Source organism: Garra rufa, chromosome 20 (genome assembly GCF_049309525.1).
Source record: "Garra rufa chromosome 20, GarRuf1.0, whole genome shotgun sequence".
Lineage (NCBI taxonomy): Eukaryota > Metazoa > Chordata > Actinopteri > Cypriniformes > Cyprinidae > Garra > Garra rufa.
This window is the reverse complement of record NC_133380.1, coordinates 16,412,155-16,426,098: the sequence shown is the minus strand read 5'-3', so window position 1 is coordinate 16,426,098 and position 13,944 is coordinate 16,412,155. Positions and strand designations below refer to the sequence as shown.

The window sequence follows — 13,944 nt, the reverse complement described above, 5'->3', positions numbered from 1 at the left end:
GGTCAAATCTTATGGAAACATCTTTTTAAAGATGCAGAACAATCTCAGGTTCTTCAAACAACACTGCCACCTTGTCTGTGAAAAAGGGACATGCGTAACAACCAACAAGAGAAATCTGAGAAGAAAACTACAGGGAAAAAGATGCATCCCTGGGTTCCAAACACCCAGTAAGAATTGCTTAACCTCTCCAACAAATCCTCAAAAATTCATCCACGTTTCAGACAAAATAAAATCCCACAAAATCAGCGAGGCGCAACACCTCCCAAAGGCTGATTTAAAAGCAATTTAAAACATCACCTCCGTCTGCGGGCGCTTTATTGAGTTCACTCCGTCGCATTTCTCTCTGCTTATCACTTTCTCAGGGTCGTGGGGGGTTTAGCATGCTGGCTTGTGCGAGTCCCACTAGTGTTGGCATAAATCACAAGGGCACTGCAAAGCCATAAGCTCCACCGCAGGCTCCTTAACACCCTGCCTACTGCCTCCAGCTACTGCTCCTGATGCTAGCAACGGCCTCATCTAGTTTTACTCATAATGGCTTGTCACAATCTTTTTTTATCAGTTTAAATTTAGTATTAACATGTAGCATTGGTTTGTGTCAACCTGGCAGAGAAATTACAATTATGAGTGTTAGTCTATTCAGAACAGCTCAAGACAGGATTTGTTTTTATAGACAAGACAAGCTGGTTGACATGTTCAGATCTACTCACAGCTCATAAGGGGTGCTTCCTCCGAGAAGGCACAGGAGGCAGTGTCTCCTCAAAATATTGGATGAGAAAAAAAATGCCAATAGTACAAAACATAACATTATAAAGTGTATAAATCACTTGTTTTTCTAAAGAAGCACTGTCCAACAGCAACACCAGCAGGTAAAATTACAGCAGGAATCCGTGTCTCTCTCTCCTCCCCTGAGCCCATTGAGTTTTAACAGACCTCCTAAAGCGTTCTGTGAGTTTGGTGGGGGGTAATTAAGAATGAATGGGGGAAAGTCACGTGAGGAGGCAATGGCTTTATCGCAGTATGATTGGATATGACTGGTTATGGTAGGCTGTGATTAGTTCACACGATAAAACCCGCCTCTTGCGTTCTTGGATGTTTTGCGTTGGCAAATGAGTCTGAATGAACAATATAATGCTGTTAATGGGAAGACTAATTTGAAAAAGTAAGTAAACATACTTACTCTTACTTAGATATAACCACTTTGTTCCATCAAAATAAGACTTAAAATGTCATGAAAACATGATCTTTGGGAGTTTTTAGTGAGTTAATAGCTTGGTGAAATTTGAAATAAATCTCTGTGACCAAATATTAGGTGATGTCTGAAAAATGAGAAAAATTGTTAACATTAACTGTTAAAAAAAATAGCTGAACATTATTTCACAAATAAAATATATTTTTTAATAGTTGCTGCCTTGAGTTATTATTTTGGAATAAATGTTAAATTCCTAAAAAACACAAACTTGTTAAGATACTTGGCTTTAATAAATAGAATATTGATTACATTGTTAATGTAAAAATATTAAATAGTTTTTTTTTCCCTTTTTCTAATAGTGTAAGTAATGTTTATTTAACCAAGAAAATGTGACTGGGACATGAAAACTTTGAGGATTTTGCCTCCTCATTTCACTACTGATATATATTTATAAATATAATATATATATTATTCAGGCACCAGATATAATTTTTAATATTATTTACTAGTGAGTATAGAACACTTTAGTTCTTTTATGTAAGTGAGGGTGACTGTGACATATTATACCTAAAATAATCATCATACAATGGACTACCAGTAAAATTAATAAAAATTTGGGACCAAAAATTATTCAGTCACTTTGACCTGACCATGTTTTGCTTAAGCGTTTTTTCTTTAATGCTAATTAATCTTTTTACACCACAGGCTGAACAAAATTAAACATTGCTTGGTAATTGGTCAACAAAATATTGATAGCTGTGTAAATATTGTCATACTTACAGTTGTCTGAATTTTTGGTTGATTGTAATCCATTACATTCGTATTTTATCACCGTTTTTAAAACTATAGCGAATAAACTTTGATAATGTGAGAAATGTTCAAGGTTTCTGAATAAATTTTGGTTTGACTGTATATCAGATTATATAGCCTATATACTGTAGAGGCTCAAAATGAAATTGCTATCTGTCCAAAAGCAATAAGTAAGTAAAGTGCCAGTGAATACGACTGATTAAGACCACATTGTGGATTTGTTTGGCTTGACTTGACTTGATGATCTTGTTTACTGCTTGTTCTGGTCTATGGACCATCAGACTTCACAGGCACAGCTGCCAACAAGGCATGCAGCTTTCTCATGCCAGAAGTAATGCCAGGGGCCCATTCGCACTATTACCGTCTGTCAGTCACAGAGAAATGGCCCATCGATTTGCTAGCAAGTTTTCTCTTCTGCAAACACATCAACCTTAACCCCATCTCCCCCACTCTCCATTTTTTTAAAAGTCTCTTTCACCGTTTACTCTGCTGCAAAGGTTCACCGGTTGCATGTGCTGATATAGCAGTTGCCTTAGACTTATACTGACACCTAGCTGTTTAAGTAGCCTTCAAATATAGGGAAGTAGTAGTATGGACCACTTATAATACATTTACATCCTTTCACTACTTCCCATCATCATTCTTTCTCAGACTCTAGGTGTGATTCTGCTCGTACGGCCTGATATGACATTGAGATCGCACCTTTCAAGCATTACTTCATCTGGATGGTGACTTGGCCAATTTGCAACCCAGACTTTCCATCAGGGAGTCAAGAGCGTGCAGATGTCATTGCATTAGACTTTTTCTCATTTTTGATGTAAGTGCTCGTCTCTAGGGACGCAGAGGCTCGTTGCCATCTCTGACAGTGTGAGAGCTCTGCTAGACCTAGTTTTCATTTTCACACTTTTCGCATTCAATCGCTTGCATTTAGAAGCGTAATCTGTTTGATCTCACCAAGCAAGAAAGTGAACTTTGTAGTGTGATGCCTCACTTTTTCATGTAGATTTGACACCTAAGCACCAACCAGTTGGAATTGTGAATAATGTATTTATGTATTGATTTTTAGAGAACTGTTTCCATTTTAAAAGATCAGCAAATATATATTGTGTGTAAATTTATTTTTCTCTCATGAGACCTGATGTGCATCTTATTATGGTAATACAGTCTATTCATTTACAAAGTAAAGTTTAACATACTATCGCCAATAAACTGTTGGAACAAGCAAATTGCGTGAAAATGCCAAGACAGCATCCATATGGCTCTGAATTATGCAAAACCTGATATGAATGACGTATCTGCCCTTGACTAGGGAGAAAATATTTATAACATGCAGAAGGCAATGCAGATAAGATGAATCCTCTCCACTTCAGAACAGTGGCTGAGTGAAATAGTTGGTCTATTTCATGGGCCGTTCACATTAAGAATGATAATTATGTAACCACACAGTTTTAATAATCTTTCACACCTCAGATCACTTGAGATGAGAGCTTGAGCATTTAAACTGGCAGTTGACATGACTGTACTTATATTAAACAGTTAAATTTTATAACTAAAAAATGAGAGATTCTGCATTTGTGACACTGAGCATGTGAACTCCTTGTATAAAAGGGCCATTTTTTAAAAATGAAGCATAAAATGCATGTTGAATCATCTTAAATTAAAGGGATTAGTTCAATCACAAATGAAAAGTACCCCATGATTTACTCACCCTCAAGCCATCCCAGGTGTGTATGACTTTCGTCTTTCAGACGAATACAATCAGAGTTATATTACGAAATGTCTTGGCTTTTTCAAGTTTTATAATGGCAGTGGGTAATGGTCCAGATTTTAAAGCAAAATAAAGTGCATCCATCCATCATAAAAGTGCTCCACACAGCTCTAGGAGGTTAATAAAGGCCGCCTGAAGTGAAGTGATGCATTTGTATAAGAAAAATATCTATATTTACAACTTTATAAACCGTTATCTCTAGCTTCAGCCAACTGTCATACACGTGATGAACGTGGAAGTGACGAACGTTGAAGCCCAGAGGAGAGACAAAACACCGGACACAAATTAGAAGTAGAAAATGAGGATTTGTAAAGAAAAATGTCAGAGGATTTCAATACAAGCCAAGAGGAGACTGGTTTTCCTTTTGCTGTAAATAAAACTTGGTTCTTTCGAGACTTGCCACTCTCTGGTGAACACGTGTATGACAGGTAGCGGAAGCTATAGATGTTTTTCTTACATAAATGCTTTGATCCGCTTTAGGAGGCTTGGAGACTGGAGTACTTTTTATGATGGATGAATGCACTTCATTGAGCTTCAAAATCTCAACAGCCATTCGCTGCCATTATAAAGCTTGAAAGAGCCAGGACATTTTTAATATAACTCTGACTGTATTCGTCTGAAAGAAGAAAGGTTTATACACCTAGGATGGCTTGAGGGTGAAAGAAATTTCATTTTTGGGTGAACTATTCTTTTAAGTACTGCTGAAACTAAAGACAGTCCAAATTGTAATCATTTGTAAATAAATAAAATTAATTAAGAAAATGTGAAGATATTAAGAAAATGTGAAAATGACAAGTCTGAGTAAATGCCAGATCAAAGGAAATTCTTAGTCTATTTTTTAATGGGTGATTATACGGTTTGGGTTACGTTTACAACTACATGTTCACATATGTAATTAATTCAAAATATCCTCTGAATCATCTTATTTTATAAGTTCTTAAGATAATTAGCTGCACACAAGTCCGAACTTCAATCTCAATCTGATGAGCCTAATCACATCCTCTCAACTTAAAAAGAAAAAGCACTGCATTGATTTCATTTTTGTCTTGTTAGTGGCACTTGGCACTTGCTACAGTAAAGAGAAAGTATTATTATTACAATCACTCATACTGCGGGTTAGGGACTTTGCAGCACAACTTGTCCTGCACCAATTATGCCAATTATACCTCAAATTGCGCTGCTTGTTGAGGAGAAGTAAGCCATTAGCTTTGTAAACAATACAAGCAGATAATCAAAATACGTGGGAAAAAAAAACAACAGACTCTGATAGAGAGGCAAGAAGTATCTAGAACAGTGGTTCTCAATCAGGGGGCATCAATGCGTGGTTAGTTCTTTGTCTATGTACTCCAGTTAAAAAATGTAGGGTAGGGTGAAAAATTCCATCTCATTTTCTCCTCCAACTTCAAAATCGTCCAATATAGTTGTTTTACATTTTTTTGTAAAGGGCGTTTGACTTTCTTTGCACGCTCTCTTTGTAAACACCTATGTCACATATGCGTGATTACGTAATGTGTGAGATCAAGCTAGTACAAGACGAGCATTTGTGGTTAAAAAGTATATAAATTCAGTTTTTCTTTTAGGAAAAGACAGATCATTTTGCTATATGACACCCTTATGCCTCGGCTGGGATTATGTAGAGAAGCTGTGTTAAAACTGCAATTTGGACCTTCAACCCATTGATCTCTATTGAAGTCCTCTATATGGAGAAAAATCCTGGAATGTTTTCCTCAAAACCCTTTTTGTTTCGACTGAAGAAAGAAAGACACGAACATCTTGGATGACATGAATCAATTATCAGGAAATTTTAAGCACTATTGTTTTTAATGAAGAACACAGTTCTTCAAACTTTTGGAATCATATGATAATACTACACACACACACACACACACACACACACACACACAATACTGTGGTGAAAAACCTACACATTATTCAGATCAGTCTAGTTTTCTCCTTCAGATCCTGTCATCACACAAACTTCACTTGTCATCTGAAGATGGAGGAGAGCCAGAGCACAACTGGATGCCACATCTCTCCATTAAACTGTCATAGCTCATTAAACCCCGGCCTGCTTTCAAGTTTATATTCAGAGGGTGTCCGCCTGCAACACTTTGCATGTTTGTTACCAAGTGAAAAAAGTTATTAGTGGCAATAAATGATTGTGTGCCTCGTAAAAGGTCAGGATAGTGGAAAAATACTTTTTTGCAACCAACCAACAAAAAAAAAAAAAAAAATGCAAAATGAAATTGAACGCAATCCAAATCCATCCCTACACCAAACATGACTTTTCATGGCCTTAGCCCTTGGCACGATAACGACGGAAGGATGTGAGCAGAACACAAATGAACCCGAAGCCCTGATTAGAGGAATGCTGTTTTTTGAAACGGGAGGGGGGCGGCTTTGTGTTTAAACTATGAGAGCAACTCCCACATACGGCAGGACAGAGGAATGTGTATCTGATTACATTCTGCCTGCTCAGCCTCCGGCTCTCCCATGTAAACAGTCACCTGACTTAGAGAGAGAGAGAGAGAGACTGAGGGGGGCCGAGAGAGAGGGAGAAGCATTACATCAGTGCGCTGGTAAAGAGGAATGTGGGTTCACTGCAGTGAGATGCCTTAAACCCATGTGAAAAGAGAAAGAGAAAGGGGGAGCTGCGCTGTTCATACAATCTCATTCATTTAGAAGGGTCCTGCTAATGACACCTGTTCAAACACAGTGTCTATCACTCTCGCTATATCCGTCTGAAAGAGTTAGCCCGCAGAAGACCACCGGGGGGATGGCCGGCCACCGCTGGGCTGCCCTGCATGCTGTAACCCCTAACACATCATCAACCTGACACAATATCAATACGCTGGTCCTCACTCTGCACACCCAGACACTGTCCAAACTTCTTAACCTGACCTCTAGTCTGAATAAAAAACTGCCTAGGGCTATGAAATCTATATAGCAGAACCGGATGGATCTAACCACACCTAACTTCCGTTTTGGAGAGAACATGAGTGAAAGTTGAGATGGCAAGAGAAAAAAGATGAGTCACAACACACAATGACACATGAACTAACATTCAGGGTAGTCTTGGAAACACTTACATACTATATTTACAATAGGGTTTAACCAGTTAATGCATCTGGTAACATTAAAATTAAACAACAGTTATACAGCGTGAACAACTACTAAACATTATGAATTCTGATTTCAGGAATTAATCATTTCATTAAGAAAGAATGCATTCAATTGATAAAAAGTTACAGTAAAGACAAATATAATGTTGCAGAAGATTTCCATTTCAAATAAACGCTGTTCCTCTGAAGTAGCATGGGCATATTTGTAGTAATAGCCAAAAATACATTGTATGGGTCAAAATTATCGATTTTTCTTTTATGCCAAAAATCATTTGGTTATCAAGTAAAGATCATGTTCCATGAAGATATTTTGTAAATGTTCTACCAAAAATATAACCAAAATTTATAATACAACTTTAAAGGCCATTTTTTCAATATTTTGATTTTGTTGCACCCTCATATTCCATCTCAGCCAAATATTGCCCTATTCTAATAATTAATGGAAAGCTTATTTATTCAGCTATCAGATTATCTCAATTAAAAAAAAACTGACCCTTATGACTGGTTTTATGGTCCAGGGTCTATATCTTGGTTTCCGCAAAAATATTAAGCAGAACTTTTTTCAACATTGAAAATAATAAGAAATGTTTCTTGAGCACCAACTTAGATTGATTTCTAAAGGATCATGTCACGCTGAAGTGTGGAGTAATGATGCCAAAAAGCTTTGCTATCACAGTAAAATGTTACATTTTATAAATACATTTGAACAGTTATTTTCAATTGTAATAATATTTCACAATATTACGTTTTATTTTTCATTTTTGATAAAATAAAGGCAGGCTTGGTGAGCATAAGCGACTTCTTTGCCAAGAATTTAAAAAAAAAAATCATGTATTTAGATTTATATAACTTGACGTGTTAAACATTTATCAAAACTAAGATTAATAAATGTGACCCTGGACCACAAAACCAGTCATAAGGGGCATTTTTTTAAGATTTGAATATATGTATATGAAAGTATGTGAAAACTGAATAAATAAGCTTCCCATTGATGTATGGTTTGTTAAGATAGGACAATGTTTGGCTGAGATACAGCTATTTGAAAATCTGTCATCTGAGGGTGCAAAAAAAACTTTACTAATTAAAAATTAGGTTTTAATTTATTGACAGTAGGAAATGTACAAAATATCCTCATGGAAAATTATCTTTACTTAATATCCTAATGATTTTTGACATAAAAAAAATTATAATTTTGACCCATACAATGTATTTTTGGCTATTGCTACAAATATACCCATGCTACTTAAGACTGATTTTGTGGTCCAGGTTCACAAATCTTCAAAGCAGTAGAAATACTGTTTATTAGTTTGGTACCATGAACTAACTATGGTAAACTGAACTGCTGTAAAGTTTTTGATAAACACGAGTCATCTGTGGACATAAAAGAAGATATTTTGAAAAATGTGTCAGTGTTTAATTTTTGGGGTAAATACTTATGAAAATGGCAGTTAAAAAAGTTTGAAGGTGATTTTTCTGGTGATGGCACCAGAATTATAAACAATAATAGCATTGAGCACTATCCTGTCTTCCATTGGTCGACAAACAGACAGTATCACCTAAACTCATGCCACTGGTTAATGTCAATATTGCTGTGGCTTGTCAGGATGCTCAAAAAAGCCACCTTTTGGAAAATTTTATTCAACAAAAAGTCTGTTTTAATAGTCGTCTTAAAGCTGGAGGATAAAATATAAAAGTGTTTAACATCATAAAAAAAGTTTTAGTATCAGAACTGAACCACGTGTTTCATGTTATTCCCCGTGAATCAGTCAGAGACCGGAGCTATGACGACAACCAAACCCAATGCCAGCTTTCATTTTTCTTCTCTCTCTGGCCTCTCTCCGCCTGATATGTCACAGCTGCATTGGAAAGCCGTCCCACCGGCTACCCGGGAAACGGGACGAGGCAGTGAAGAACGGGATCAGCTGCCCCCGTCCTCCCCTCTCTACTTTCTTCTCTCAACAAAAGCTCAATCCCACCCACAAACCCCTTAAAAAATTAACTGTTTGCTTTTCTCCACAGTAACAAGTTGAACTGCAGCAACAAACACAGAAGCCAAACTTGACACATGTCTTACCGTGGAGGTGGTGATGGTGGTTCTGCTGGTTGTTCTCCAGGCCGGCGGGGTTGCACGCCCCCAACTCGGCCAGTCTGCGGCTGGTCGCGGAGAGCTCGGAGCGCAGGTTGGTCACCTCCTGGCTGGCCGACTGGATGGCCCCATCGATCCGCTGAGCCAGCTGCTTGTTGTCCTCCATCATTTTCAGGATTTTGCCCTGAGAAGCAAATCCACACAGAGGGGCATGGTGTCAGGGGCTCTGTCAGGGGGTAGAACAAGCCGCCTGTCCCCCTTTATCCCTCCTCGGCTGCCACAGTTTAGACCATACATACAAAACACGCTGGAGAAGAGGGGGGAAAAAAAATCCCAAGTCTGACTCCTCTCCTCCTTATCCCAGCAGAAAAGACCTAATCACTACCTGTCCTCTGTTAGTGTGTGAAAGACAGCTGAGCATGTGGTAGATTAAGAGAGAGACAGAGCGTGTGAAAGAAAGTAACGGACAAACGAAACAGCAGGTAGAGGAGTGAGAGAGAGTTCCCGCTGAAAAACCGCGCTCCCAGCAGCTGCTTCCAGAGAGAACACAGTGCATTGAGAGATGACATGCTCTCTTTTAAACGGAACGTACCATGTGCGCCAGATTTCTGGGGGAGAGAGGGAGGGAGCTAAAGTGCGATGTTTCTAAAACTCTGTGAACTGCAGGAGGACCTTCCCATTCACAGTGGTTTTTAATGAGTGAGTAACTGTTCTTATGTGGGCGAGGTGGAAAATAAATAAGACTTTTCCGCACTTGCGTGATCCCTCGACAAATACTTGTCAAGCTGGATACATCTATTCTCTCGGACAGGCACGCTCCCACCCCTTTCCCTGTCTTTTCATTACATATTCATTCTTTTGTCCCTGGGAAACGCTCCCCCACTCTTGAGGTTGCGGATGGGGGTGGGACGACTCAACTCGGAGGGAGAGGAACCCGGGCAGACCTCTGCGCTGGACACGAGGGACAGCTATTAGTCCGGCCCCCTGCACGCAGGAAGTGAAGAGAATTACACTGAAAGCAATCAATCTCCTCGCAGGGTCAAAAGTTTGGGACTGATTTTGAAAAGCTCTCTAGTCTTCAGAAGCAGACCCAAAATGGTTTAACCTTTCCCAGAAGTCTTATGCAACAGATTGAAAAGTCTTATGTCCTTTAGGTATGGGAATCAAAGAAGCTCCTATGCTGTTCAGTGAAATGCTGCTTTGTTACTTTTTGATGAGCTTTGAAGTCATCCATAAGAGTAGACGCCCCATCATCTATCTTATACATTAAGTCGTTTGAATAGGAGGTGAGGGAACCATCAATTCATGCATTCTTAAAAATCATAATAATTAAAATCAAATAAAATGATTTTTTTATATAAATATAGTACATTAAATAAAATGTAAGCTTTTATCCAAAATAAGATTTCATTTAAAGTCCACATTATATCAATGCATGCATTAATTTGGGTCAAATAACAATAAAAATGAAAATAATAGTAATAATTAATTATTCAATTTATTTATTTGGCAGATACTTTTATCCAAAGTGAATTACATCGTATTCATGATAGCTCTTCATTATATCAATTCATGTATTACCTAGGGAAAATAATAATAATAATAATAATAAAATGAAAAAAAAATGTATGCATTAGGCAGATTTTTTTAATGTTTATATATATATATATATATATATATATATATATATATATTACAATATTATATTAATTCATGCATTAATAAAAAAAAAAAAAAAAGATGATAGATTTCTCAACTGTTTGTATAAATTCATGCATTAATTTAAAAAAATATATAAATATATACATATATAAAATAAATAAAATGTAAGCTTTTATCCACAATGACTTGCATTGCATTTAAAGTATATATATATATATATATATATATATATATATATATATACACAGTATATAATGTATATAATAATTATGCATAAGGCAGATTATCCAACCGTTATTATATATATATTATTATAGTACTATATTAATTCACGCATTAAAATATATAAGATAGATAGATAGGTAGATAGATAGACAGATAGATGATAGATAACAAAGATAAAAATTATATTTTATATTTACATTGCATTCAAAGTCTACGTTATATAAATTCATGCATTAACTTGGGTAAAATAATATTTGTTTATTTATTAATTTACATCTTGCAGATGCTTTTATCCAAATTGAATTAAACTGCTTTCCTGATCTTTATTATATTATGTATTAACTAGGGAAGATAATAATAATAATAATAAAACGTAAAATCAATTTATGCATTTGGCAGATGCTTTTACCCAAAACATTGCATTCATTGCATTTTATTGATTCATGCATTACCTGGGGGGGGGGGGGGGGGGGGAGTAACAAAACAAAATAATAGGAAAATAAAATAATTTATTTCCAATAAAATGCCAGCCTTTGATAGCAATAGCAGGGTCGATTCATGATGTAAACTAAATCCCACTGGCTATGCTGATATGTGCTCATCAATCTATTTCATGGGTCTTTAATTTTAAACTGAAAAGAGCCATTCTAGATGAATGCCTGAATCACCTATTAGAGGGAAACATAAAGAAGAAACATCAAAGCTTTATTTGAGAGTATACTCACTAAATGAAGACCAAAAGCATGTGCGGAGACAAACAGAAACTTGACTGGAGTATGCACATTTTAAGTGAATTGGGTTGACTGCCAATCATCTATTTTGAATCAAGGGTGGCAGAACATAGTTCTAGGTGAATTTAACGCCTGCTTATGACTATAATCAACACTAGCTCTTTTCAAAGCGGCTTTTACATTCCCCAAGCAAAACATTGGCTGAAAATGAGCAAAATCACTCAATTCCTAGAGTAAATTGATAGGGTGTGAGCGAGAGAAGCAAATCTGGTGAACCATCACACCAAAAACAGCAAACACCTATCATTTCACGGCCCAGACTGAGAAACATCCTCATTGGTATTCACAGGAAGCGATGCCAGAAATGAATGGGGCACAACAGAGGAATCCACACTAAAAACAAGCATCAAATTTGACAGTTTATCACAGCAAACTAAGTTTTTACTGTCTGTGGATTTTCATTTCCATCCATCTCACTCATGATTGAGAGATGGCTCAAATGCAAAGCTATAAAACAGCGAAAGTCGCAAAGTTTTTAGTAGGTTCCAAACTGATTGATTTCCATCAGAAATGAGCTGGAAAGAGCAACACATCTGCTGTGCTAACACCATTCATGCTGAGATTCAGAATGCAGCTGAAAAAGGCAGTGAGGCAGAGCTTTGTTTTCAAATCCCAGCCCCGAAACCACTATAGTCGCTCAAAAGAAAAGAGAGAGAGAGAGAGTTCGAAAGAGATCGAGAAGGAGTGGTGGAGAGAAAAAGAAAAAGAAACATGTTTGGAAAAAAAAATCTAGTCTAGTGCGTTTCATATTCTGTGGCTTTCCTATTCTGCACAAGACAGAGAAAAGATCTCAGTCGTATTAAAAGTCACCTCCATTGACTGGAGCACACCAGGCCACATAAAGGACCCGGAGTGAACAATGCTGAATGAAAAGACAAAGGGCAGGAACTGGACAGCTAACAGTTGTTCCACAGCTTTTACAACAAGGCCTTTCCCCAGGCTTTGCTGTTGTCACCTGCCTTTTGCCAAGAATATGCACAGGCCGCTTGCCAAACAGAGTCAGCTCTGTAGTTTCATGCTGCCTTAAATTCTTTAAGAGAACGCTCAGAACTGCCAGAGCTAAGATGTTTCATTCACAAATACGATACACATTTTTGCTTCAGGTTTATCAGCATTGGTGGAAAGGACATCTGCTAACATGACAGCTCTGATTGGCTAGAACATGCAATCACAAAACCTTTCATTATGAACTACACTTAGGTGTGATATGAAGGAAAATGTGTATATAAATCATAACAGTTTTAAGGTTTGAGGCCTGTAAGATTTTATTTAAATCAATCAAGGATGCATTAGATTGAGCAAAAGTTAAAATGTCCATTTTAAATAAATGCTGCTCTTTTGAACTTTCTATTCATCGAAAAATTATGAAAAATTCTCACAGCTTCCACAAAATTATGGAGCAACACAACTCTTTTCGAAATTGATGCTAAGAAGATAAAAAAAAATGTTTTTGAGCATCAAATCATCATCTTTGCCATCACAGAAATAAATAACACGGTAAAATACACTACCAGTCAAAAGTTGTTGTTTTTTTTGTAAAGAAGTCTCTTCTGCTCACCAAGCCTGCATTTATTTCATCCAAAGTACAGCAAAAACAGTAAAATTTTGAAATATCTTTACTATTTAAAGTAACTGTTTTCTATTTGAATGTATTTTAAAATGTCATTTATTCCTGTGGTTTCAAAGCTGAATTTTTAGCATCATTACTCCAGTTCTTCAGAAATCATTCTAAAATAAATCGAATATTCTGATTTGCTGCTCAAAAAAACATTTTAATTATTATTATGTTGAAAGCAGCTGAGTAATTTTTTTTCAGGTTTCTTTGATGAATAGAAAGTTCAGAAGAACAGCATTTGTCTGAAATAGAATTATTTTGTAACAAATGTCTTTATTATCACTTTTGCTCAATTTAAAGCATCCTTGCTAAATAAAAGTATTAATTTCTATAATTTCACTTTTTTTTGGGGGGGGGGGGGGGGGGGGGGGTTAAATGGTATAGTGTATAATGTTGCAGCATTATACACTAAAAGCTTTTCATTTCAGATAAATACTGATCTTTAGATCTTTCTAATCAAAGAATCCTAAAAAAATCAGTATTTAAAATAGTAAAAATATTTCACAATATTACTGCTTTTGCTGTATTTTGGATCAAATAAATGCTGGCTTGGTGAGCAGAAGAGACTTCTTTTAAAAACATTTCCAAAAAATTTTGACTGATAGTGTATAAGGTATTAAAGATTTATTTATTTAAATGAATGCAAGGACGCATTAGGTTGAGCAAGTGTAACATA

General features: G+C 36.5%; 1 protein-coding gene across 4 annotated transcripts in view; it reads right to left on the bottom strand.

The window, feature by feature from the left end:
• The window catches only part of kaznb (kazrin, periplakin interacting protein b), a 213,759-nt gene that overhangs the window by 100,830 nt on the left and 98,985 nt on the right, over positions 1-13,944 (bottom strand). For all 4 annotated transcript variants that reach the window (XR_012340797.1, XM_073825721.1, XM_073825723.1 and 1 more), the window contains exon 3: positions 8,964-9,159. Coding sequence is in view for 3 of the 4 variants with exons in the window: in XM_073825721.1 (XP_073681822.1) it covers positions 8,964-9,159 (196 nt within the window). In the remaining variant the exon portion in view is untranslated. The remainder of the gene's footprint in view (positions 1-8,963; positions 9,160-13,944) is intronic.